Here is a 23,599-nt window from a genome sequence, read left to right on the forward strand (position 1 = left end):
TCTCAGGAGAACCCCCTACAAGATAAAACCTCTGGAATATAAAAGGGATCTTAGTAGAACCTCCTGATGGGTTCTAGATAAAATGTTTGGAATAGTAAAATGTTCTCAGTAGAACTTCCTTGGTGGGTTCAAGATAAAACCTTTAGAATATAAAAGGATTATTAACAGAGCCCCTGGTTGGGTTCTAGATAAGACCTTTGGAATATTAAAGGGTTCTCATAAGAACATCCTTGGTGGGTTCTAGTCAAAACCTTTGGAATATAAAAAGGTTTCTTGGTAAAACCCCCTGGGTAGTATCTGGTTACCATCCAGAAGATGGGAATGGTCTTGACAGAACCCTTAAAAGAGGGTTCTCTGTGGACAATTGCATCATAGAAACGTTGCGGAACACCTTTCACAAATGCTCATAATCACAAATGATTCTTGGCATAACCCTTTATGTTGGGTTCTAGGACGAACTTTTTGCAAGGGTCCCACACAAAACCTGTATAAAAGGTTCTACCAGGATACCAAAAGAGTACTTCTATGGGGACAAGCCAAAGAACCCTTTATGGTTCTAGTTAGCACCTCTGTTTCTAAGAGTGTAGTTTATTTACTGTAAATGCGATGAAACCAATTTCCAACAGAGGTTATTATGAATTTTTCTCACTCTGACATTTCTTCTACCAACAAAAGAACTTCAGCAGAAATGAGAATTCATGTGATTTAAGAATCTACAACAACATTCACTGAAACATTACAAATTAAATCTGCTCTTTTATGAAACTACAGCTTTGTGAACGTGAAATTGATAGTAACCGATACAACGCTGGTTTGCAGTCCTTATAGAGGACACGGCTAAAAAGAGGCTGCATCTACATAATGCACACACACAGCCCCCCCACACACATACATTTGTACATGCACGCACGCACACACACACACGCCAAGCCAGCCTAACACTGACCCTCTCCACAGGGAGCCATGTGTGACGGTGGCATTAACTTTCAACAGAAAATTAGCCTCAGCCAACCAATTAACCAGCTCTTAAATCTCTTTAGTGAAGACACAGTGTGTATATGCGCGTGTGTGTGTGTGTGTGTGAGAGATATAGAGAAAAACAAAAGGGAACATGAGGGTGTGTGTCTGAGTGGGACAGTCAAAAAAGAGAGTGTGTGTGTGTGTGTGTGTGTGTGTGTGTGAATGTTGAGCAAAGGTTAATAGGACCTCAAGAGGGATAAGACAAGGGCCTTGTTACCTTCCCAGAGCTGTCTTCTCCTCCAGCCACACACACACACACACACACACACACACACACACACACACACACACACACACACACACACACACAGGGGCTCAGTGCCAAAGTTGGTGGTCTATTGAGCAGCAGGGTAGTTCATTACTGTCCATGGCTTACATTTGCACTAATACTACTTAATACTCAACACTCTCCTCTTATCACACTCCCTCCCTACGTCTATCTTTTCTCTTCCTCTTCTTTGCTCGCCTGCTTCTCTCCTCTTCTCTCTTTTCTTTCTTTTTTTTTCCCCCTCAGTTGCTTTCTATCCCTCGCAGGAGTTACACACCAGACATGACCGGGCTGTCTAAGAAACGAACTACTGTGAGTGTGCATGACAGGAAAGTTTAGCTGAAATCGTCCTTCAGGACAGGTGTGAGTTGAACAAGTTGGATGAGCAAATGAGCAGGGTTTACTTCAGCTCTACACCTGCAGTCAACTAACGCTATAACACTGTAAAAATAAACAATTTGTTTGTCCAGTCTGCTTTAAAATTCTAAGTTGACTGAATTTGAAAAGACAGGTTGATGTCATTTTTTTAATTGTCAAATAAAATTGATATTAATTCAGTTTTCTTCATAAATGTTTTCTCCAAACTATAAAAAAGAAGCCTCTCAGGAGTAATTTAACAATAAAACTAATAATTTCTTTACAAAGTTCTGAATAAGTAATAAAAATTCCAATTCCAATGATTCCAATGAATTCCTATATCATATATAGTTTATTTGTTCTTTGCTATGCCCTCTCACTCAATATTTTATTTTCTAATTGTATATTTTATGCTATAAATGCACACTAAACTGTTTTTTGATGTAGCTTTCCAGCCAAAGTTGTTTTTTCACAGATGTACGTGCATAACTGGCGTGATAATAAAAATCATGTACAGCACAAACAACTCCTTCATACTTAACTTCTGTCTTTTTTTTGTCTTCTCTCCCATCATCTTTCCGTCTCTCCCTTGTTGACGTCTTTCTTTCTTCCTTCGTCAACCTTTTTTCTCCCTCTGTTTACCTGAGAGCATCCTTCTTTACCTCTTGATCCGTTCCTATCCTCTCATACTCTTCCTCTCTGTCACTCTGCCGCTCTTTCTCTTCTCTCCCCATCACTTTCTCTCATTCTTTGCCTTTATGTCTCATTTTACATCTTGCGCTGTCATTGCTCATCTCTCTCTCTCTCTCCTCCACCTCCATCTATCCATAAAGCTCTCTCTTTCTAATCGCCCTCTTTTCTTCTCTCTCTTGTTATCTCCTTCCTCTCTAATCTTTTAGAGCGGGAAAGGACTGCTCTCATGGCGTAGTTAATATCTGCTCTCAAATACAGACAGGGTCGACACAGTTGGCTGGCTGCTGCTGGTATTGCGTTTCTTTGGGTTTTGTTGCTCCTTTGTCAGTCATGCTATTCTGGGCTACAGACTGACAGTCTGATAGAATAAGACCAGGGCTCTCAAATAGCTGCAGCCTCTGTTGAGTTTCTGCAGTCAAACAAAAGTTATGGAAGTTAGATAACTTTCATACAACAGGTTTTATATAAGCTGCAGCTTATGTGCATTTATTATTTACTATAAAACTGTATAAACACCAAAAACAGCTGAGGAAGGAGTGACTTGAGGTGTAAAATCTGGTGTATCAACAAAGAAAAGATACAATAACGACTGATGGAAACACAATTTTCAGATTAAAAAAAAAAAAAAAAAAAGAATTAAACTAACCAACCAAGGCAGCAGTAGACCTGCAACTTCCATGTTCTGCAAAGTAAAATTACTGTTTATGTCAGTGGAGTCTGGTGGCTTTGAATGGAGTGATATAAGATCAGATTAGATGGTAGAAAAATGCACCAATCTTTTTATTTTGTACTTTTTTGAAAATTCACTAAATACACACATTCACGTCCTCGTCTGATCTAAAACAGACAGGGACAGTGTGTACAGTAAGTGGGACATTTTAGAGGCTGAGAACAAAGTTTTACAATTCCGAAGCACCAATCTGTTGATGGCGTTGCTGCCGTTAATTGGGACTCGAGTCTGGACTGTAAAATGATGAGACTATTTCAAACTACACTTATGGAGCTGAATTGGGTCGTGCACCTGTTTCATGTGGGTCCATGCATGCTAAGAGTGTTTTAATGGACCATTATCTCACCGCATACAACTGTGGAGGACTTAAAGTATGTTCATAATCAGCTATGATTCATAACTCAGCATTAGCCATCAACAAATTCTCATCCAGCATCTGCTCTGCAATTATCGTCAACTGTAGTAACAGCCACTGCAGCCTATTGTCTCTCAAAGGTTGGAGAGAGAGGTTGAAACAGCATTTTGTAATGCAAACCTCTACTTTTTTCAACTACATGGTAACTTATTCTTTGCACTTAGAGCTGAAAAAGGTATAAAACATTTAGTTTGTGATTATCTTGAACAGAAAATAACACTCCAGTAATTAGACTTTTGCACACTTTGGTGCTTTCTGACAGAGGTGTGGACTTGAGTCACATAACGCAGAATCAAGTCAGACTTGAACCATGAATCTCATGACTTTGATGAAATCAAAAACTTGATCTGGATGGAATTTAACATCCACGACTCATGACTTCACTTGGGCTTGAGCCATCTGACTTGAATTGATACCTTCTCCCAAGCCCAAAGATTAAAGAGTGGGTTGCACGATGATCGTTGTTTTGGTTATCAGTATTTTTTGTGCAACGTAGTTTGCAGGCATCTCTGTCACTTACATTGAAAGGAACAACTTTGTTCAGTATGTATGTTCAGTTTTTGCCTTAATTTGGAATTGGCGATAACAACAACTCAACTTAAAATAAACAGTAACAGTGTTTTCATTTGCAGTAGCACTTTATCAAAGGTGATGCATTAATTTATGAGTTTTTATTCAAGAACAAAGTCCTGCAACACAGGGAACGTATAGTCTGTCTATATTTCTGTCTCTTTGTCTCTATCTGGGTGGAAAGACTTGACTGGTGCACAGCTTTCATCTAAAAATATGCATGACAGGCTCTGCGTTATTTACAGTCGAAATGCCTTTTTGCTCTTTAGCTTTCCATTAAGTCAAAGTTGATGTGAATTTATTTATAGCACGTTTAGTAACAAACAGGCGCTTCACGGAGATCTTTACAGAGAACAAACAGCAGAGAAGCAGATTAAATATAGATCGTGGTTCTGTCTGTGCTGATGTGTCGGCCCGTATGTTTGTCATCTTTCTCTGCCTCTGCAGCTGTTGTTCAGACGTGGAATATGCAGCACCAAAAGTGATGACTTCATGTGCTTTCTGTCATTAGTATTCTGTCAGGTGGCTCTGGTCAAACATGACAGGACAACTGGGAGTGATGCTCCTGCTACACAAAAGAAGGACGTTTAAAATATAGATATATAAAAACAGAAAAGTCTTGTCAGATCTCTTTCAAGCTGCATAAATGATGGGTTATTAAAGCTATGACTTTACAATTGAGGTCTTTATTTATTTATTTATTTATTTATGCCTTTATTAGATAAGGACAGCTGGAATAGGTGAAGAAAGAGAGGATGACGCAGCAAATGCTTGCAGGAATGGGACCTCTCTCATATTAATGATGACTATGTGGAATATGAAAGATGCTGCACCTCTTATCATTTGATCATTTATCTGATAGAGTCTAGATTTTTTTAGGTTCAGCAGCACTTAAAATGACAAGACTCCCGAAGTCCTGTGTTCCGTGATAATGAAGTGTCCCCTGAACAACGCAAAATAAACTTAGTACGAGAGGTATAAACAATTCTGCTGTCAGTCTCAGCTTGTTGAGGTAAATCCATTAAAACGTTCTCTTCCTGATACTGAAGGCGTTTTGTTGGCTCCGTTTTTGCTTTCCTTTTCACTTTGTTCTCGGTGTTTCAGCTGTATCACTGCTACATTTCAACCGCAGATCAATTTTCTCTTCATCTGCCATTTAATACCCAAACTGGCTTCCCACTCACAGTGAATATGACTGCATTTGTCGCTTTCTTTGTCTGGGAGATTTTAGGACAGATTTTGGAAGTTAAACAGAATTATATAAATTCTAATACTATGTATTACAAATACTGTATTTGTTATGACTTTGATGTTCCGTTCTGCAAAACATCTGTTGCATGTCTGTCCATAAGGGGGATCCCTCTTCTGTGGCTCTCCCTGTGGTTTCTTCCATTTTTTTCCCAGTTAAAATTTTTTGGGGGGAGTTTTTTACTCCTCAGAGGGTCTACAGGACAGGGGGTGTCACACAATGTACAGACTGTTCTATGGTAACCTCTAATCCTAACCCATTAAGTGTTGTATAGAGCTGGGAACATAGAACCTTTTATCATGTTCCCAGTATGTGACATAAAACTGGGGAACATGGGAAAATGAAGAACCCCATAATAAGTTTTCATGGGTGAATTTTGACAGCTCAGGTCTGATAACCGTTAGGATTTTTTGAGTGTTTTTGTCTCTGTCACGTTCTCTTTTTTGCCTTGCAGGAGAGAGAAAAAAAATCAATGAAAACAAATCTTTATTGGCTGATCTGACAGAAGAGGGATCTCTGAAGGAAAAATCAAATTGGCTCATTCCCAGTATTTCATGGTTTATTAAAGTGACTTTATTTTCATTGGACATGCAGAATGACAATAAACTTGCATATTCAGTAAAGGCTTAAGATGTGCGTTCAATCTCCTTACATACCCTGGATTTAGCTTTAATAAACTGGACAATTAGTTTTTGTGTCATGCATTGAAAAGCATGTTAAATTGTGTGTTTTAAAAAGAAAGCTTGGAAGAACAAGGATGTATCTGACAATGCTACATTTAAAAAACAAATAAATGCAAAACTGTTAATGGAGGTCTAAGCTACACTCAGTAGTTATTTTCAATGAATTTCGTGAAATCATTAAAAGTTTTTCCATGTGATTATATGGCTTTCTTTCAGCATAAGCAGTTCTGTTTGGCCCACCTAACTGACCCTTCGCTAAGCACCGCCCTCCTTAGTTACTGTTGCTACGCCTATCAGGCTTTCCACTTTATTGTCGAAAAGCAAGATCTTTGAGTCTGCAGAGAAGTAAACAAAAGAAGTTTCTCATTCCTAGCCGGCAACCATCAGCTAAAATGATGACTCATTTCATAAGTGTGGCTGGCTAACTTGAGCTAATGCTAACTCCTTGAGTCAGCTGAGAAGTCTCCAGCTGACGTTAATGTTTCCATCTGATGTTTTTTAAAACAAGAACCCTGTGAAAGTGTTTATGTAAAGTTAGCTGACAGCTGCATACATGATATCATGTTAATGCTAAAAGACTGAGGCTAAAGCCAGCTTACATCTCAGCAAACACAGGTTGGATGGTGCAATATATTAGGTATATCTACATGATAGATGACAGAAATACACTCATTATTGTGAGAAAAGGAAGCACAGTGGACTAGAGTACTGCAGCAGACCTTGGGACAAGGAAGAGAGCCGGGATAAGAGCTAAGCTAACTCAGCTTTGACCTGAGACAGAGAGCCAGAGAGAGGTGCATCGTCATCGATCCACTTTGATTCTGCACCAGCCCAAATTCTCCTTCTCAAACCCTTCACATAACAAATGCAGATGCAGTGGTATCTGACAAGTTTGTCTGGAGGTAAAGTTACTGCAGCTAGTAAGCTAGCATTAGTTAGCTGGACATGCTAACATTTGCAGTTCATATTAAGGCAGATACAGACAAAGTTTGCTCTTCTCAGAGCCTCAAAAATATTGTTTCGACTCGTAGAGAAATGCACAGATTGGCGCTCTAGTTATGGATGCTCATCTATGATTTGACAGTTGTTGTTAGGAGGCGGGGCTTACCAAAGGGTCAATTTGCTTGGGTTGGATCAGCTTCACATATTACTGTAATTTCACTGTAAAACTAGTTGGGCCAACTCTGTTAAATTAGGTTGAACCCAAACCAAGTAAATAAATAAAAGAAATAAAGTTGGACTAAAAAGCCTTTTAATCACATGGACATTCTTTCCATGATTTAATTAAGTTCTTTCAGAGTTAATAGTTCATGTTAAAGTATTAAAGTGAGACTGATCCGTGCTGACATGTTACTGAATGATGGAAAAGGTCACTCTGGCACTTATTCAAGCATGAGGATGACATGTAAAACCAGCAGCACATTTACGTAATGAAGTGCATATATGAAAAATGCTTTTGACTCCTCATCTCTCTCGAGCCCTCCCTCTTTCTAATTTCCTTTCTAACTTTCTAATCTCCTACTCTCCCTTTCTACACCTCCTCCTCCACAATCAACAATCTTTATTCCTCCTCCTCCTCACCTTCTCCCACTCATTCTCCCATCATTTGTCATTTCTGCCCTTTATCCTCCACAGCCAATCACTCTCTCTCTCTCGTCTCTTTCTCTCCCCCACCTCTTCCTCCTCCACATCGCTCCACACTCGTCCCTCCCCTCTTTTCCTCTCAATCTGCCTCACTTATTTATCTCTTTCCATCACTCCTCCTTTCTCTCCCGTCTTTCTCTCCGTGAGTGACAGGTAAAGGAGCTGCTGCCATGCTTCCCAGACGAGGAAATGGTTTTTCCGTCTATCTGTCCATCCACCTGTCTGCCTAAACCGTCTGTCTGTCTGTATCACTTAACCAGGCAGCGTTTCCTGTAGCCGGCAATGACAGAGGCAATTATCTGTTAATCAGCATTCAATCTGAGCTCAGTCACACCTTTAGACACACACACACACACACACACACACACATATATAAGCAATGTTTTTCCGCTCGGTTCACACACACTTCCAAACAGCAATTTTGTTTGACTGACAGATGGAGGGATGATTGATGAAATAATGGAATCACATGTGGGTGGATTGACAGATGGATTGGTGAACTAGAAGAAGTGAGGGGAAATGGATGGATGGATGGATGGATGGATGGATGGATGGATGGATGGATGGATGGATGGATGGATAAAAGAAAGCAACACGCACACAACTTGCTCGGTCTCTTTGGTGGTGCAGAGACTCAAAGCCCCCAAACAATCATTTCAAAGAAAAAAAGTCATTTCCCACAAACACTTTCAACCTCTGGATTGATTTATTTAAAAAGTGCTGATGTTTGGGCCACAAGGACCTTTCTCAAGATACAGCAATCATAAAGTGACATAGTGTTTAATAAATACAGCTCATAATGGAGTGATAGCCGTGTTGGAGGTTTGTCTACAGTCACACGCAGCAGCTCATTCGTTTAAAACCCTCATCTATCAAAATTTATAGCATCCACAAACCTCTTAGGAGAGAGTACAAACATAAAGAAAAATGAAAAACATTAAAACACTTTTTTTTATTAAAAAGGAAAAGAAGAAAACGGAAAATAAATCAAATAAAAAAAGTATAATTGATTTACGAAATTAGTGATATATAAGACAATTTGGAAAATCTTTTTATTAATTTTTTTCTATTTTGTTTCATTTAATTTGGTTTTGTTTTGTCTAATTTAATTTAATTGTATGTATTTTTTTTATTTATTATTATTGTTTTATTTATGTTCCCCCTATTAAATGGAATCAAGAGGTTTGTGGATGCTCTATATATTTTGTTAGTTGAGGATTTTAAATGAGTGAGCTGTTGCATGTGACTGTCGTAATACAAAGCATTCACAAACCTCTTAATACCACTAAATTGTGTGAAAAAAATAAATAGATAAAAATGAGAAAAAGAAAGAAAGATGAAAAAAAAAAAAATAAACAAAACATAATAGGAAATGAAAAAATAGGAAAAGAAAAAAGTTGAGAAAAATATATAATAATAATATCCATTTTTTAAATTTCCTTTTCCTGGAGTTGATGAGTTTGTGCGGGAGCTTTTTTTTTTCTCTGCTAAAAATTACACACATTGAGAAGGAAGGGTAGAGAGAGCGAGCGATAAAGAAAAGGTGAGCAGATGCTGGATTACAGTTGTGTACACTTGGCAGTATTTAAGTCAAGTGTGTGCATCTGTGTGTTTTTGTGCACTTGTGTGTACTTTGTGTGCGACTGAGAGTCCGTAAACAACTAGAAGATGGTTGGCTCATTCAGACTCCTCCATCGAGAAAGGACCCGTGTGTGTGTGTGTGTGTGCTGGCTTGCATGTGTGTTTGTCTGTGTGTGTGTGTGTGTGTGTGTGTGTGTGTGTGTGTGTGTGTGTGTGTGTGTGTGTGTGTGTGTGTAAATAATGAGAGGCAAAATCCAACTGCCAGGCAAATATTATGATGTTTGCTCTTCTTCTTCTCCTCTGTCTTCTGGGCTCTCTCCATCCCTCTCTATCCAAACCTCTGTCTTTCTTAATTCATTCCTTCCTTCACAACTTTATATTGTCTTTTAATCGGTTTCGCTCAGTCTCTCCTGCATCCTCCTCGAGTTCAACACACTTCTTTCCTCTCCTCTCACTCTTCTCTCACTTTTCAGTGCAATATCTAGGCCTTGCAAATCTTACGTTTCCCTCTCGAAACCTTTCACCACTTCTCCCAAGTCGACTTCTTCCACCAACATCATTAGGTTACATCATCGAGGACCCATGAGTATCTGCACAAAATGTTGTAGCAATTAATCCAGTATCTGTTGAGACAGTAAGGTCTTGACACATATGACAACTCAGACAATCGGACAGACCATTTTCACTCCCTCCTTGGCAAACTCAGCAACTTGGTCAGCAACCCTACGCTCCAAACTAGGATGCTGTACGCCAAGTCAAATCTTATTTGTGTAACCCAGTATCACAATGTGCCTCACACCCCCTGTCCTGTTGACCCTCAAAAGAATAAGGAAAAACTCTACAAAAAAACCTGTCAAACAACATCTGGTGTCACTAGTTGGACCCGGGCTGTAACGCCGTCCTCTCCACCATGGAGACCTTGATAAGTACAGCTTCAGGGTCAGTTCCTCAAATGCAGGGCTCTGTGGTCAAGTGAGCAATCCTGAATATGTGACATCTGAGCAGACTTTCAAAATAAAGGCACAAAAACTATTCCTACCGGTTAGGTTTAGAAAATAGAACGCTACCTACAGTGAAGTGTGTCTAACAGCTTCAGCTTCAAACTTGTACAGCCACACAGTACCGGTCAAAAGTTTGGACACATTCGTTTTATTTATAAGAAATTGTTCAGATTATATCAACGGGAAACAGCAAACCAGCCATCAAAGCAAAAGGTGGCTACGTTGAAGAATCTAAAATATCAAAGAACAAAAAAAGTTTTGCGCACTTGTAGGTCGACAGACAACTGCAGAGGATAGCTACATAATTCTATATAATTCTATATTTCATAGTTTTGGTGTCTCCGGTATTAATCTACAGTGTAAACACATAAACAACTCAGAGAAAAAACAATGAATGAGAAGACAGGTCCAAACTTTTGACTGGTACTGCACATATTTGTCTGCAACAGCATGCCAATTTTTTTTTCCTCTGTGAACTGATGTGAGCAGTAAATGTCAGCTGATTTGGACTAAAAGAGTCACTGAAGGTGCAGGTAAACGAACCAGGTTATTTAAAGGAGCCAATCTTCACTTGTACAGGTGATATTAAATGCTGTACGGCTCCAGTGCGTCATCAAGCCATGATTTCAGACAGTTTCACAGTCTAACTCCACAATTCAGCACCACACAGCTGTCAGTCCTTTCACATATTTACAGCAAGTAGTTTCTAACATGTATAATGTGTTTTATAAGAAAATCTCCTCCTATATTTTCTTTTACGCAGACTTTAAGAGTACGGAATGAAACATCGGCCACAACTACCCAAGCTGTAATAAACTGGAATTATATATAAGTGGGTTATAATGGCTCGTCTAGCCTCTTACTGTGGAGTTTGATTTGTACACTTTGATTTTTATACAAAATGATTTTTCATAGAGCTGTTGAGAGCAGCTCTGACTGCATCTGTGTATCCATCTTCTGGGTAAGACTTCCCACACAGTCTGACATAAATTAAATTTAGCCACTGTGAGAATAAAGTGAATGATGCTCAGATATCATATAATATCTTCTCTTTCTCTCCCTCTCTTCCAGCTAAACTCTATAAGCCCGTTTATTACCTTCCTCCCTCTACCCACACTTATTTGTCTCATTTCCTCCTTTATTTTCTATCTGCCATCTATCCTCTCACCCTTTTCCTCCCTCCCCCCCTCATCTTCCTCCCCCCTCTCTCCTCCCCAGCTTGTTGATTCAGCCGACTAAGCAGCCCCTCAGTCTCTCTCGCCTAACATCTTCTATTAAATATGGATTAATTACTTCGAAACCTTGTTAAGCTTCGTTAAGACCTCTTGCATTAATCAGCAGTTATTTTAATTAGAGGAAAGGAAGTTTTTAATGTGCCTCGCCGTGTATGTTTTACACCGCCGACATTCTAATCAGCTCAATCACGACTTGATTTGTCTCCAAGTTTGTTTTTGCTATCTGAGACTTTGAGAAAGGATTTCAACCTTTATCCAACCAAGGAAAGTTTGCTTAGCATGTGGCCTCTTATTCAAATTAGAGCTCTTGAAGGGACTCCTGAAAGGTGTATTAGCGTCATGTTAACCTGCCCATTCTCATATTCCAAGCTTGCCCTGAAATATTTGTCAATTGCTGTTTTCACTGCAGGGCAGTAGGGGACACTGTGTCGTAACATCTGACAAAAAAATGTCACTCTAAGAAGAAGAGAACCACTGGAATTGAGCAGCAGAAGAAGAAGATGGTGCTATCTAGCGTGAAAACACGGTGCTCAGGTGCAGAGCCGCGGGTCAGAGAGCATCACGACCCCGCCACAGAGCCTGATCACAGAGCGCTGCTGGTCGCGCTGCAGTCCTCGAACCTCCGTAGCAGCCGTGGTACAGCAAGGCTGCTCACGCCGCAGCCCCTGGGACCCACGCTGCAGCCCGGGGCAGACAGCGCTCCAGACCCCCGGGCCTCTGAGACAGTGTTTTGGGAGGAGGGGCAGGAGACACACACACACCTAATGTTAACCACGCCGGTGACACATAATATGAAGTGATAACCAACCAAACCGACTGAAAACAAAAGTACTGATTCCTTTTAAGACTTTGCATAAGTTACTTGTGTTGTGTAGCTTTGTGTTGCATAAATGACACTTATTTTGACCCAAATCTTCTCCTAAACCCATCCAAGTACAGTAGTTGCATTTTTCCAGCCATTAGAACCTATTTTATCTCAACCTATCCTATGCTAATCCCATAATACTTATGTTGTGATACCTTATGTTGCTGTAATCTGGTACAGTACCAACTACAAGCAACTTAATTACCATTCCAGCAGCAACAAAAACCTTTGGAGTTGGTGGGAACTCCTTGAAGCTTAAATCTGCCATTAATACCCCTGTAGTGCCATTATAGCAAATATTCATTTTCCAGCTTGGAAAAGATGAGAGACCGGTTCAATGCTTCCTTAACCTGCATAAATAGGTACATTTGTAACACGTCTAGTCGCTGTTTTCAACACATCCGATCACCAGAAACCCTTTATTATAACTTCCAAGAGCTTGAAAGCGACACAGAGCAGTCAAAGTGCAATAAAACATGGGAGGTGAACATCTGCACCATCCTTCCCCGAGGCTGAAGATTACAGCCTCCGCAGCATAAAAACAAAAACATTTTCCACCTCATTTATGTCTGCTAGTATTCAACTGCTGAACTGCGTCTGGGATGCCATTATGCCCTTCCAAGGCTGAGCTTTCTGGATGTGCTGTTGTATCATTTGTGACTGCTGTATAATTTATGGGCTCCTGTAAAAATATCCCTGTATAATTCACATAATGAACGAATTAACTTTAATTAAGGGTTTAACCTGTTACAGTGAAAGCGTCAGTGTCCACCAGGCATATCTTTTATTTAGGCTTTTATTGCTAAACGGATGCCTGGGAAACGTGTTGGTGATGGTTTCTGATGCTACGCTGATATGAAAGCTATATTCTTGTGATGAAATGTGGAAAATATCTGTCTTTACCGAAGCTCACTGTTTCGTTGGTGTCTAATGATTTAAAGGACATTAATCGCTGACATATGTGGAACATTTCGGATATATTTTCAGATGCAGCAATAAACTTTAACTTTGTCCATATGGAAATCAAATTTTATGTCAGTATCAGTAAAAAGAACAAAAAACAGATTGACTTACTTTTAAACATTTGTAGTCAAAATAAATAGCCATCTGAACACTTGTTAGCATATTCACAGCTGACAAGACAAACTGTTTCACTGCCAACTACTAATTCTTCTTACCACTACTTTTACACACAAAAACATATGCAGTAAATAAGCATGTGTACACAGTAAGTCTCCATAGAAGATGTACACACATGCTGTCAGAGTGACAGATGTCTGTAGGGTAGACAGGGAAGGGTTGCAACAGGGGACTTATTCCTCCAACCAGTAACATGCAGGATTGATGATACTCTGATATATTAATCAAAACTTACTGAGTTTAAATCAAGTGAAATGGTTGGCATGTGTCAGGGTCAGTGTGACTAGCAAGCCCATGATGTTTCGTCATGACGACGCGGCTCGGGGACAGTTGCAGTTGCAGTTTAATGTAGTTTTAATATGTTGCAACCACCCCTTTATCATGTTACCCTCAATCAGGGTTGGGGTCATTCAAATATAAATTGTGAACGATATGTCTCATGTAATCATCTTAAATTTGTATGGATAATTAGGTGACAGACATAAGTTTGATATAAAAAAGATTTGGTTGGTCTGTTCCAAATAGTCTGAAAGAAACTGAGGGAAATGCTGTTGCAACTGTCCCAGGTCTCCCCTACCTATTATCTTAAGGTTTTGTGCAGCACACAAAAAATAAATAAATAAAAAAGTTTGAAAGTAGTTTGTCCTAATAATAGCTGTATAGGGGGTATATTTACTTGGGCGATTTAAGATTATTTCTGCATACATATCTGGAAAAGGCATCATCAATTTTCCTTTTCCACTGTCAATGTTTAAATTGTGATTTATCTATTTTAGGCATTCCCACAAATGACTCCTCTGAGCTGTTTGGGTGTCCTGCTGTAAATGCTTTAGAAGTGGGGAAACAGATTTCTCTCACTTTCATCCATAATATTTGCAGTTTAAGACACATCACACTTACTTTATCAAACATCTCCAGACCGTTTAATTAATAATTATCTGCAGTAATAATAATAATAAATGACTGTTCTTCTTTATTTGCTACAGTTGTACTTTTGTTTTCAGTCGGTTCAGTTGAAGCGCCAGGCAAATTCGCCCTGAAGGCCACTAAATCTCCATTTTTCTTGTCTTTCCATTAGATGTGCATTTCAAAGCCGCGTTATCGTTCACTGCTCAAACTATCTCATTCGGTTTTTCAACTGTCAAATATCCCCGTAGCAGACACAACTGTCAGTCTGAAAACATATTCCATCACTGGAGAGCTCAGCGTTGTTTGCCTCCTGCAGGGAAATAACTTTGTTGTTGTTTTCAGGCAATAACTTTGATAACTGCCCATGAGCTTCCAGACAAATAGCATTTCAGTCAAAGCATGCAGGGAGAGGAATATAGTCTGTTATAGTGGTGACAACTGTAGTCTTTTTTTTTTTACTCTTATTTTGAAACACAAGCACCTCTCTGTGTTTATTGGCTTCTGAACCGACCAGTAAATTACACTGTAACTGACATGAAAAATTGTTAAACTGCTCCGAATGACCAAACTCAAAGACAGGGTTAACAGCCAAGCATCACAGGGAGAAGTGACATGCAATTAGTGGTGACCGATATATTGCATTTTCATCATCATCGTAATATGAATGTGCGCAATGAATGCATCACAAAAAACTGAAATGCAAATGCTGGTGTCAACTGACTGGGAGGTTAGCCAATGTGATGGCTGGAAAATGTGGCCGACAAAGACCTGGAGGTGAAAAAGAACATCACTTCTGATATTTGAAATTATTTTGGATTCAAGGTGGCATTTTAGAAATGCAGGTATTGTGCAAAAGATGCTGAAAGGTTGCAGAAACTTTGAAAGGGAAGAAGCTGATACACACACTTTAATATTTGTATATTGCAAGTCATCATACTGTCATTGCAATATTGAACAATGTTCACTCTGCAGATTTTCCTCATGTTATGCAGGTCTGGATGCAATGATCACTGAAATTTGAAGAAAATGGTGCACGTTATCAACATTCTCTCCTGGCAGAACAGAAATAGTTGTGTAAAGAATGAGAAATAGAGCTTGAGAGATTTCAGCAACTGAAAGGTGTGGAGGGAATTCAGAAGGTGTTTGACCAGCTGACAAACACTTCTGATTGGCTATACTAATGTCTTCACCTGGCCCACAAGGAAGCCTCGCAGCCTAGCGTGCTAGCATGTTTCTGGCTAGGTAGTGTGCCACTGGGGAACGCGTGCAGCACTTTCCTACTGTTTCTAAAACAACATGCTTGAAACGGTGTGCAACAGGCTTTTCAGGTCGGTTTTCTCTTGTTTGGTCCAAGTCCAAGTGTAAAGGAATAAATTTGTGAGAAAACAGCAGTACAGTGACGTTCTGCAGGGCTGCACAGATGCCCTGACCTGAAATCTTGTTCTCCAGATGAAAGAAAACATGTTTGTTTGACACAGACCCCAACAAATCAGTCCCTCCAGGAAGCTGCGATGTTGTGATTGCAACAATTTACGTGAATTCAACCAAACCCATGAGTTTTGTCGAAACCCATTATCCCACGAGTTCCACCAATCAGAGCTGCTCCCCATGCCAACATCAGACATGCACGTCTCTAAGAACTGACTCAATGCTTTATTTTATTTTTACTAGTATTTATTACTACTACTGGATTTGTATTTCTTTATTTCATCACAGGTACTGAAAAGAACGCAACATTTGTCATTATTATTGACATTTATCAATGATCTGTGCACTTTCACTTTATAATTTTGTGGTGAGCTCCAAAAAGATTCTGCTTCTTTGTTTAATACCACCCTTGGTGCACTTCTTCATTTACAAACAAAGCAAATGCTATATTTTTTTATTAATTCTGAGCCTTTTTGGTGGGATCAGGTGGAACACTCAGAACAGAGTGCATTTTGTTCTCCCTGGAATAAGTTGCCTTTGATTTTTAATGAATTATACAAAAAAAATCACAACTTTCTTTTGCAATTTTCACTTTGCAATTTCATTGCAAAAGAAGCCTAAAACTATTGCAACATTCATCACAACTTTTTTTTTTAGAAAAGCAGCTGTGAAATCAGACGGCCACAACAATCCCAAGAAAGGCCAGAAAAATTGTGGAGGGACTGACGAACATCACATCATCATCATTTTAATAGCTTTTCTTTTCAGTAAAAATGTAAATTGTGATGGAAAAATGATCATTCCCACTAATCAGACAGCATACTGCAATCACAATTTCAGTCAAAACAACTGCAAAATGACTCTTTTTTTTTTTTTTACCAAATTGTGAAGCCCTAGTTTAAATTAACGTTATGCTACTGTACGTTCTGGGAGGGGCTGAAAGCGACCCTGGTTAGCTTGCTCACAACAGTGGCTCACCAGCTAGCCTGTGTCCCTGTGGATGAGCTTCCAGCACCATTTATTTCATGTGAATAAATTTCTGGTGTAACCAGACACTAATACTGCACCTCACACACTTTTTTTTCTCTCTAAGTGCAGATCATTGACTGCAGAAAGTGGTCTCTCTCCCTCTTTCCACCGTCTATCTCTCTTTCAGCTCTGCTACCTACTTTAACATCCATTCACTGCCCAACACTCTCTCTCTCTCTCTCTCACACACACACACACACACACACACACACACACACACACACACACACGCGCGCGCGATGCCCCGGCACTCACCATGCCCCGCTATTAGGCTGTCAGTTAGTCAGGCCAATAGAATAAGTGGCGTGGATTAGGCAGACACATACACAGTCACACACACAGCGAGGGAGGATGGACAGCATACTAAACAGAGCGGGGCAGGAGGTGACAGACATCCTGTCATAAAGCTCTCACTCACACACACACTCACACACACAGCAGAGGAAACAATTATAGCCACTCAGAAAGTTGATAACAGTGAGACATAATCAACTTAGTGTCATTTTTTTTCTTTTCTTGACCTCCTGTCATCCTTTGTCTTTGTCATTTCCACCAACCACTCGTCCTTTGCTCTTCCTCACCCTTTTTCCTCTTTCTCTCCTCCTCCTCCTTTGCCTCATCTCGTCTAGACAGGAGTGATGAACGAGGCAACAGCCCACAAGACTATCTCTTTTACCACAGTCTTGTCCTTTCACCAGTCTCCTCTCCTCGCTTCTTCCTCTCTCTTCCTTTCTCATCTGCTCTCCTTCCTTCTTCTCTCCTCTTCCATTTATCCTTGCCTCCTGTTTCTTCCTCCTCAAGGTCCTTTTCTCAGTTCCCTTCTGTGCTCTTTTCTCTCTTCTCCTTGATCCTACTTTCTTTCTTTTTCCTCTCTTCTCCTCCTGTCTTTGCTTTTTTACTATATCTGCTCCTCTTGTTTCCTCCCCTACATCCTTCTCTCCTCTCCTCTTCTTTCGTTCCTTACTTTCCTACACCCTCCTACAAGTAACCGTAACCTTTATTTATTAGATATTGCTATATTTTTTATAAATCTATATAAAGAGATGTCACGTTCTGACTGAGCATTATCAATACATTCTTTTTCCCCAGAAACACATTTAAAAGTGAGACCGAAAAATTCAACTTTGAAAAAGTAATGTTAAATTAACTGATCCAATTAATTTTTATGACCTGATATGATATGATTTTAATTATCATATTTTAAGGCCTAAACTTCATATTATTGGATTTTATACTTTTTAGGAATCTGTGGACACACTGAGGTAACTTTCACCTGTGTTTTCTCTAATTATGAAAACTTTAAATATTCTATAGCAACATATACTCTGATACTGATAAAGACTGAAATAGCAGGTTAATATCAGTTGGTTGATATATCTGCTTTACTTTTAAGCTCAGCTCTTCCTCTCTGTCTCTTCATATCCTCCTGTCGTTTCTTTCCTCTCCTTCTTCCCTCGTTGCTTTCTTTCCTCCTCTTCTCCGCTCACCTTTACCTTTTCACTCTTCTGCTCTCCTCTGTTTGTATGACACCGCCTCTGTCACACAGTCATATGAATGACACACTCCCCACTAATCGCATAAAGGGCTCCATAATTGGGAAATTGAAGGCTGTTGATTCGATCAAAGCCAAAGACGTCTCCACGTCCTCCCCGACATGTCAACACACCCGGCGAATGAGTCAAGGAGAGACAGCGAGACAAAGTGATCCATGGTCAGTCCCTTTTCTCTTTCTCTCTCCTTTCTGTCTCTTTCTCTCACTCTTCCCCTTCTGTCCTTAAAGAAATCTAATTAAGTGGCATATAAATTGTAAATTGCTTTCCTTGAAAACACACACACACACACATATATAAACCTGAATGCCCTAGTCGTCACCTCCAGATCCAGACCGGATGTTCAACAATTAGCGATCACTGGAGCTCAAAGGCAGGAATCAGGAGCACAGCTGCACCCACAACACACGCACACACACGCACACACACACACACACACACACACACACACACACACACACACACACACACACACACACACACACACACAAGCAAGATGAAAAGAACAGCCTTGAGGAAGACATGCCTTTGGTTTGTTGAACATACAGCTTATGCAAACCTAAAGAATGAAGCATTAAAGGTTAAGTTCACCCAAATAAAAGACATTCCTCACACCAAAAATGATAAAATAGATCATTTGCCAATATGGGCAATGAAACAATAGTGATATGTACCAGCGACAGATACCTCATCAATAGCAAAAAGAAAATTGTTCAGTAGTTTCTCAATACGTTACATTCAGCCCGTCATGAAAGACCATGAAAGCACATAACGAAATATAACATCCCCTGATAATAAGAGTGTGCTACAAGTGACACTCACACAGCAAGCCATTTAACAGGTTCAGCTGCACCATCGACACGTGACACAACAACAGAAACGGTGCAGAGTGAGAAAATGAGTACAGACAATGAGGAAATTGTTCATTTAAATTAAAAAAGATCAGTCAGCTTGCCAATAAAGCAGTTTTGTGGGTTATTGTAAGTCCATGTGGTGATTAAATTCAAAATAAAATGGTTTTATCAAGATACATTTTTTTAGCTATGACTGTATCACCAGTCTTATGCAAATAAGCATGTTTATATAACACTTTTATAGTTGTTGTTTGAATAGGACTAGTTTTTCTCTGCACAGAGTCAGAGTCACAGATTTTATCATATAAATTAAGCTAACAGGCTGTAGGTTCATATTTACTGTAGACAGATGAGAGTGGTACAGATCTTCTTATCTCTGTCAGAAAGAATAAGCATATATGCCAAAATGTTCAACTAATACTTTTAGGTTTGGTTAAAGAGATAGTTCACCATAAATTTCTTCTTACCTGTGGTGCTGTTTATCCATCTAGATTGTTCTTATGTGAGTTGCAGTTTTGGACATATTGGCCATAGAGATGTCTGCCTTCTCTTTAATATAATGGAACTAGATGGTATCTAAACTCACCCAAAAAAATATATCACCGAAAAAAAAACAAAAACTCAACAGCAATGACTCACAGAAATCACGGCTCAAGATAATCCACAGACCTTGTTGTGAGCAGTTTAATGTAGGAACTACTTTCTTTCTGCTGAACTAACCCCTCCAACAGTATCACTGCACAGAAAGAAACATTTCTGGTGGGTTTCTCAAATGTATTTTTTGGGCCATTTAGTTCTGTTACATGGAGAGAAGACACATCTCTACGGCTGCTATCTCCAAAACTCTGAAACTTACACCAAATTGATCTAGATGGATAAATAGCACTACAGGTAAGACGTAAAATACTTTTTTCTTCTTTTTTTATCTGGAGTGATGTCACTAAAACCACTGGTTAAGGTTAGGGGAAGAACACCTTTGTGGAATAAAGCAAATCAGCAGAGTGTTGGTGGGACAAGGGACAGGAATTACTGCTTCCAGCATGGAAGACAAATAATTTAAAATAAAAAGTGATAAAACTATTTTTTACCTCTCATCACAAATGGTATCTGGCAATGCAGATGCATAAGCTGAAACTTGTACCTCAGTGAGAGTGATGTGAGCAACATGATCTGAAATTTGAGCTGTTTAACAAGGCGACCACACACCCAGACCTCCTGTATGAGGATGGATGTTCCTGTACAAGTTCCTGAACATGTCAGTGAGACAGACAGACAGACAGACAGACTCAGGATGAGATCATTTTCTTCATCACCGGCTTTCAGTCTATGATCATGATAGCTGAGTGTGATTCTTCACATCAAAATAATAATAATAATAACAAAATATTATTAGAATCAATGTGGTCGCTGTGTGAACATGTGTGTGTGTGTGTGTGTGTGTGTGTGTGTGTGTGTCTGTGTGTCTGTGTCTGTGTGTGTGTGTGTGTGTGGATGGATAGATCTGATGTACCAATATCGCCCCCTAACGGCACAGGAGCAAACAACAGCCAGCGAAACATTCCTCAGCTCTCTCTCCTGGTCCCACTCAGACACACGCACGCACTGCACGAATACACACAGACACACACTGACAATTAAATAAGTGCTTAAGTGCAACTAATGATAGAGTGGATTTCAGAATGCCACCACAGCATCCATGCAAAACTCCAAAGTCTGACTTGTAAAACAATATAAGAGCCAACATAAAGTCAGACAAAATATTTTCTCCAAGTTTTTCCCGCTTAACCTGAACACGTCCTCGTGAGCAGATGAGGCTGTTGTCCAGTTTCTACACAGAGGAGCATCTTTGTCTCATTTCTTAAATGTGGAATCAAAGTGTTTTCTCTGCTCATCTCACTGCGCTGGGTTGGAAAAACAATATCTGTCATTTAAGGTTTGATTCCGACATCCACGCTCATACTTTGTCACGCTGATACTTCCTAATTTCACCATAATGTAGCGGTTTCCTCCGCTGCACCATTACGCACGGGCAGAGGGGGCGGCTGCTCCGCCGCGCAGCAGCGCAGAGGACCCGGCGCCAGAGAGGGAGGGAGGACTCAGTGTTTGGAGCCAGTCTTTCCTTCAAAGTAGCCTCTTTTTGCAGCCTTACAGGTCATGAATACCAAGCAGAAGGTGCCGAGAGAGAGGCGGACACAGAGCCGACAGGCTGCTGCTGCTGCTGCAGTCTACAAAACATCACTGATTTAGACACACTGGTTCTGATACGTCGAGCCTAAACTTAGAGAATAGAGTCTTGCTGCTTTACGGAGTTGCAGCACAGGACACAGTCAGACATCTGATGTGTTTAAGTCTCATAATTTATCAGTTATTTTGGAAAAACAAAGGGAAAGGTCGGTTTTAATTAATGGACCATGCGAAACAGCAGATTCTAAACGCAGCCAGAGTTCTCTTGATACAACGCGCTTTAATTCTAACTATTATCTGTATTTCTGTAACAATCATCGTAGGTGTCAGCTTCTATATAAGCGCACTCTGATTTCATCCCCGTATTACCCTGAAATAAATTCGGGACATTTGTGTTTTATCGAGGAATGAATCATGCTGCATATGTGGGAGCAAAGTTTCTATCAGAGCTGCTGTGATCCTGCGCCTGGTTGCACGGTTTTATATAAATCTAACGCTTCAGTTTATGTTTATTGATAATCAACAGTCATCACTGATTCTATCCAAGGCTGCAAAACATTGCAAACCCTCGAACTCTCCAAACCTCTCCGGCGCGTAACAAGTGCCAGGCGAGCGCTGGCTCCTGGCTGCCGTGCAGAGATGCTGCTGCGGACTGTGTGACGATCCCGAAGCTTCAACTCCAGGAGATGAACCAATATCTGCTGCTGCATATTAACTGAAATATCACAGCATCGGGATTGGAAGCGAACAGGGAGCGCGGAGTGTAAAGTAGATGACTTATCAGTTATTTGGGCGTAAAAGTTGAATAAAAAACCTCTGCAAGGGAATGGACTTCTACGAGCGACTTGCACACGTTATCCCGCCGCGCTGTTGTGCAGTGATGTGCGTGTTTGCAGTAGCACAAGTCAAAATATTAATTTTATTACTGTATAAATAAATAAACACTCTTCAACACAGTCCGCAGCTTTGCGCTCAGACTGAGCGAAGACGCACGGGACCGCCCGCATCCAAACACAGCGAGTTCACAGCGAAATGTAAAAAACACAACATCCAAGTCACTTATTAACCCTCAGCAGCGTACATTCCGTGCGTGTATGAAGTTCATGCATCAAAACCTCGTGAAGCGTCCAAAACTTAACATCAAACCTCCAGTGTGCACACCAGAGTTGTGAGGCAGACTCAGATATATATGCTCGAACCAGCGGTCATCATGAGTCAAACTGCAACCATTATCAGCAAAACGCGTTACATTTCCAGCCATAAATCACTTATTTCCATACAGGTGATGTATTTCAGACTTTTTCTGCTCATACGTGGAGAGTCCTGCGCGCAAGCACAGGTAGAAATTCTATTCAACAGCTGAAAATGTGCTCAAACTGACTTTAGGGATGTTCAGCCACCACTACATCCACTACTATTAACATATGCAGCTGCGAGGTGCTCCAGAAATCGCTGATACGCACAAATAAACGTCTATGTCCATTTTATATCTCCATATGTGCCACCGTATCGCTGTGGCATTTATTGCCAACTGAGCCTCAAAATAAATCACAAAAGCGGACAAAAACATGAGTGAGACAGTTTAAAAATCCACAAATTAAACAAACAAATCGCTTTACCTGGAAAGAATTGTCCACCAGTAAATCCTAAAAGTCCAAAGTAGAGGAAAGCTGCAGGCAAAACGAGAGAATAACTCCGTTTATCCATCTTTTTTTCTTCTTTTTCTTCTTGTTTTGCGCAGTCGTGCGGATTATTTTACATACTCCCGTCTGGTCCTTAAACTGGTTTTCCTCAGTTCGGGACAGAAGTGATGATAACAGTGAGAACAGGAATAAAATCCTCGCATTGGTGGACAAGAAGAGACAGAAGGACACAAGTAAGAAGCGAAGAGAGAAGTTGGAGGCAGATAAACAGGAGCTCTCTGCTCTCCTTTCCTCTCCTCCCGGGTCCGACAGAGCGAGCCTGTGTGTGCGTCAGCGCACGTATGTGTGTGCGTGTGTGTGTGTGTGTGTGTCACAGAGTGTGTGTGAGAGGGGCACAGTGTGTGTGCGCGCGCTCAGACGGTCTCTGACAGACTGACGTTGAGTTGGAGAGGAATGGAGAGCAGTGCGCACCACACCGGGTGCCAGACACCCGCGTAAAGACGCGTGCGCGAAGGCGTTTAAGACTTCCGATTGTGAGTTTCAAAATAAAA

The 23,599-nt window shown here is 40.3% G+C and overlaps 1 protein-coding gene across 1 annotated transcript in view; it reads right to left on the reverse strand.

Moving 5' to 3' along the window:
* Positions 1-23,394, reverse strand: part of ptprt (protein tyrosine phosphatase receptor type T) — a 485,707-nt gene extending 462,313 nt beyond the window's left edge. The window contains exon 1 of the mRNA XM_084740791.1: positions 23,025-23,394. Within this exon, the coding sequence (XP_084596917.1) occupies positions 23,025-23,112 (88 nt within the window). The 5' untranslated portion in view covers positions 23,113-23,394. The remainder of the gene's footprint in view (positions 1-23,024) is intronic.
* Positions 23,395-23,599: the final 205 nt, after the last annotated feature.

Source organism: Lutjanus erythropterus, chromosome 2, assembly GCF_056507025.1.
Source record: "Lutjanus erythropterus isolate fLutEry1 chromosome 2, fLutEry1.hap2, whole genome shotgun sequence".
In the NCBI taxonomy this organism is placed as follows: Eukaryota; Metazoa; Chordata; class Actinopteri; order Lutjaniformes; family Lutjanidae; genus Lutjanus; species Lutjanus erythropterus.